Genomic DNA, 3,693 nt, shown 5'->3' on the forward strand with positions numbered 1-3,693 from the left:
GTTGCCGGTGTGAGAGAACTCCTATTATCGTGAGAGAAAATAGAGAGAAACGAAAGATATGTGAGAGAAAGAGAAAAGTAAGCGAGAGAGTGTGAATATTTTTGTTTATACTATTTTATGAGATTTCTATATTTTGAATTTTTTTTTACTAGATTTACCATATTTTGTGGGATAAGTTATATTCCCAAAAATATAGAAAGTAACCTGTTTATTCCCATATTTTTGTAAAGTAACCATATTTTCACGAGAATTCGTGTTCCTGCTAATTTATTGGTCTTTAAGGTCCAAAATATAAGTCGGGCCATCGTACAGCCCAAAACACAAGTAAAAGGAAAAGAAAACTCCAACTGAAAGTGAAAGTGTGAAACCCCTCCCCTGGTTTAGGTTTCTCAAATCCGAGGTCTCCTCCTCTCTTGATATTCTCTGGTTCAATCTCTAATTCTATGCCAAAATTCGATACCTGGTGTTAGACGAAGATGGCATTCTGGTGCAGAATTGGGAAATCAAAGCTGCAACAATTTTCGAACCAGTTCAAGAGCTTTCCTCATGCTTCTCTACTGAACCCCACCCTTTCACATACCAAATCATGTCTCACACCGAACTCCTATTCGATCACCATTCATAATACGCCCACTGAGTTTTGCAGTAACGTCAGGTTTTTCGCTGCCCCAGTTCAGGTGTTAGCTTCTTTACTAATCTTGGTTTGAACTCTTGTAAAGCCTTTCTCGTTTTGTTTGTGCCATGCATGATTGAATTGATATAACACTTTATTAGCTTGATTTTAGATTTATTTATATAATTATTGTTAGTTTTCCTCTTTTGGGTAGTGGGTGATCACTGGAATTGATCAAAATTTAATTTTTGAATGAGTTGTTGATTTGGATAGTAATAGAATGAATGCCGATTGTATTTGTAGTTTCAAGCTAAGCCAAGTAAGGAAGATAGTAAAGCGAGCGGACCTCGAATAAACGAGAAAATTACAGCTCAAGTTATCAGGCTTGTAATGGACAATGGTGTAGTATTCTTTATTTGACTGAATAGTTATGAATTGCTAGCATATTCTGATTCATATATAATATACTTACATCTTTTTCTTTTTCTTTCTGGATTAATTGCAGAACATACAGTTGTTTCAAGGGATGAAGCTCTGGACCGTGCAAGGAAACTCAACCTTGATTTAGTTGAGGTAAATATATACATATGTAGTCATTCTCTTTCATTCTATTCCGAGTTATAGTCATCTACAATAATTGTTACTTACAATCAGTATGAACTAGAAAAATAATGAAGTAGTGTATCTCTTTTACAGGTCCAAGGGACTGCTAATCCACCTGTCTGTAAAATAATGGACTTCCATAAGGAGAAATATGTGAAACAAGTGAGGGTAAAGGACCGCGTTAAAAGCAAGGTAAGATTGTATGTGGACTAAGTTGATGATTTTGCTTAAGTGTTAATATCTATTTTAATGAAATGATTATACTTTTGGAAAATTAGAAAAGTTGTTCTTATTATTTAAGATGCGAATTCCATGAGCTGTTTTGTAATGCTTTAGTATTCAAGCTTGGCAAAGTTGACAGATGTTTTATAATTGGTTTATTATTCTCTAGTCAGTATTACCCCTAAATTAATTTCTTCTGCAAACCCTTATGATAGTTGATAGTTGATACTAGACAAATAGACTTACAGGATCCATGTATATAAGCTCTGTTCATTGATAATAATATCAGATTTCCCTTATTTACTCTTTTTTTTTCTCAAGTAAGAGATCACTTTACATTCTGTGATGACAATATTTTAATAGCGTAAGCTTGTATGCAGGGCGAGGCAGCTTTAAAAACAGCGAGTGCTAAAGAAGTTAGGTTTTCTGGGAAAATTGTGAGTTCTTTCTTTTCACGCTCTTTTCTTAATGATCTCCACTTACCTTCCATCACTTGTTGAATTGCTGATGTATTTTGAAGCCTATGTGATTCAGGAACAAAAGGACCTTCAGATGAAAGCAGATACTGTGAAGAGATTAATGGAGTCGGGTTATCGAGTGAAGGTATTTTTTTATATATTCATATTTTATTTTTTATGAAATGATGTTATTTGTATTGTAGAGGTAGCTTACATATCTGGTTTTTCAAACTTTATTTATTGTCAAAAGTATGTTTTGGGTGATGTAAATCCAGATGACATAATTGGAAAGCTCTTTTTTTTTTAAACAGTGTCATGCAAAGGGTTCTGGAGATCAGGATGTATTGGGAATATTGTCTCGTCTCTCTGCCTTGGTATTATTATATCCTCTGAATTCCTTACTGAAATTTTGCTTCTATCCTTCTGTGTTTTTCTTTTCCCTTTCAAAATTGTTTATCAGAAATATGATTTGTATTTTGTAGATTGAAGATGTAACTGTTGTTGAGAGTGGACCATTAATGGGGAAAGATGGTGCATATGTTATAGTCAGGCATGTTAAATTCGGTCTACCAAAGAAGGGCACTGCAAAAAAAATGACGGCTCTAGTGGATGCAAACTCTGGGGTTCAAAAGGATAGCTTGACTTCAACACCTGACTCTCCTGGGGTTATCGATGATGTAAATGCTGTAAATTCTGACGTAGATAGCAATGAAGAGAGCTTTTCAGATGAAGATGACCAAGATAGATCCTCTAATTCAGATTTTCGTGGTTCGGACAAACGACATTCTTTCCGCGATTCTAAAAGATCACCGGAGACATCTCATATCACTGAAAATAGGTACAAAAAGGGTGTGGCAAAGAATCAGTTTTCGCCCACGACAGGAATGGACAATAAGGGTACAAGAGAGTCAACCAGGTTGGAATCCCACTTTTCAAATCAAGGCAGGCAACCACCAAGGGACACAAGGTTCTCACAGCAAACGAGGGAAAGCGAGGAAGCATCAACCAATGGTCCTGGATTTAGAAGCTATAGGCCTCCACCGAATGATGCAACCAAGCGAGAACCATTTAGTCCTAGACCTGGATATGGCAATTTTGGTGGTTCCAAACCTAACCATGGTGTGGAAGCCAAAGTTGGCGAGAATAAGGAGGGGAACCGTTACTCTGTGAGGAGTCCAGCACCAAGAGGCGGCCTTGCTTCGGATAAGAGCTTACCCAATTCTAAATCTGAAGGAAGGCAGCCCCACATTGACACAAGCAGACAGGGGGGACGGGGGAGGTTCAGTTCAGAGGGCGCCAATGCATCCCCAAACAGGATGCCCAAGTAAAGTCAGAAGGATTTTGTATTGTAACCCATTATTTATGCTGATATGATATAAAGGGTGTTTGTTCAATGCCCATCAATCTGAGATGTCTTAGGAGATAGTTTTGTTCTCGTAAGAAAATTTTGTCATCTCCTCCAGGGATGTTATTTATTTATTAATTAACTTATTTAGTGGGTTCTGTCAATTGGGGACCGACATTACGGTGATTAATACAAGTTTTAGTTAATTTATAATGATTAAAAATATATTAGACTTAATTTATGAACTTTTTTTTTGTCGGGAATTTAACGATCTTTTTAAAAGTTAGTTTATATTTCTATTATTAACTGTTACTTTTAAAAAAGTTGTTGGATGACAGATTTTTGTATTTAGTGGAAATTACACGGTACATGGAATATGACTACATTTTTATTTTTTGGGCATAAATCTTTTCTGAGAATTTTGAATTGTTAATGTTTATATGGCTTTTTTC

The 3,693-nt window shown here is 35.8% G+C and overlaps 1 protein-coding gene across 1 annotated transcript; it reads left to right on the forward strand.

Annotated features, from left to right (window-relative positions):
- Positions 1 to 348: 348 nt before the first annotated feature.
- LOC133787923 (translation initiation factor IF3-1, mitochondrial-like) lies at positions 349 to 3,454 on the forward strand. Its single transcript, XM_062225581.1, has 8 exons — positions 349 to 677; positions 917 to 1,013; positions 1,119 to 1,186; positions 1,310 to 1,408; positions 1,819 to 1,875; positions 1,973 to 2,041; positions 2,208 to 2,270; positions 2,379 to 3,454. The coding sequence occupies exons 1-8, from the start codon at positions 477 to 479 to the stop codon at positions 3,222 to 3,224; spliced, it is 1,500 nt and encodes a 499-aa protein (XP_062081565.1). The 5' UTR covers positions 349 to 476; the 3' UTR covers positions 3,225 to 3,454.
- Positions 3,455 to 3,693: the final 239 nt, after the last annotated feature.

Source organism: Humulus lupulus, chromosome 1 (genome assembly GCF_963169125.1).
Source record: "Humulus lupulus chromosome 1, drHumLupu1.1, whole genome shotgun sequence".
Lineage (NCBI taxonomy): Eukaryota > Viridiplantae > Streptophyta > Magnoliopsida > Rosales > Cannabaceae > Humulus > Humulus lupulus.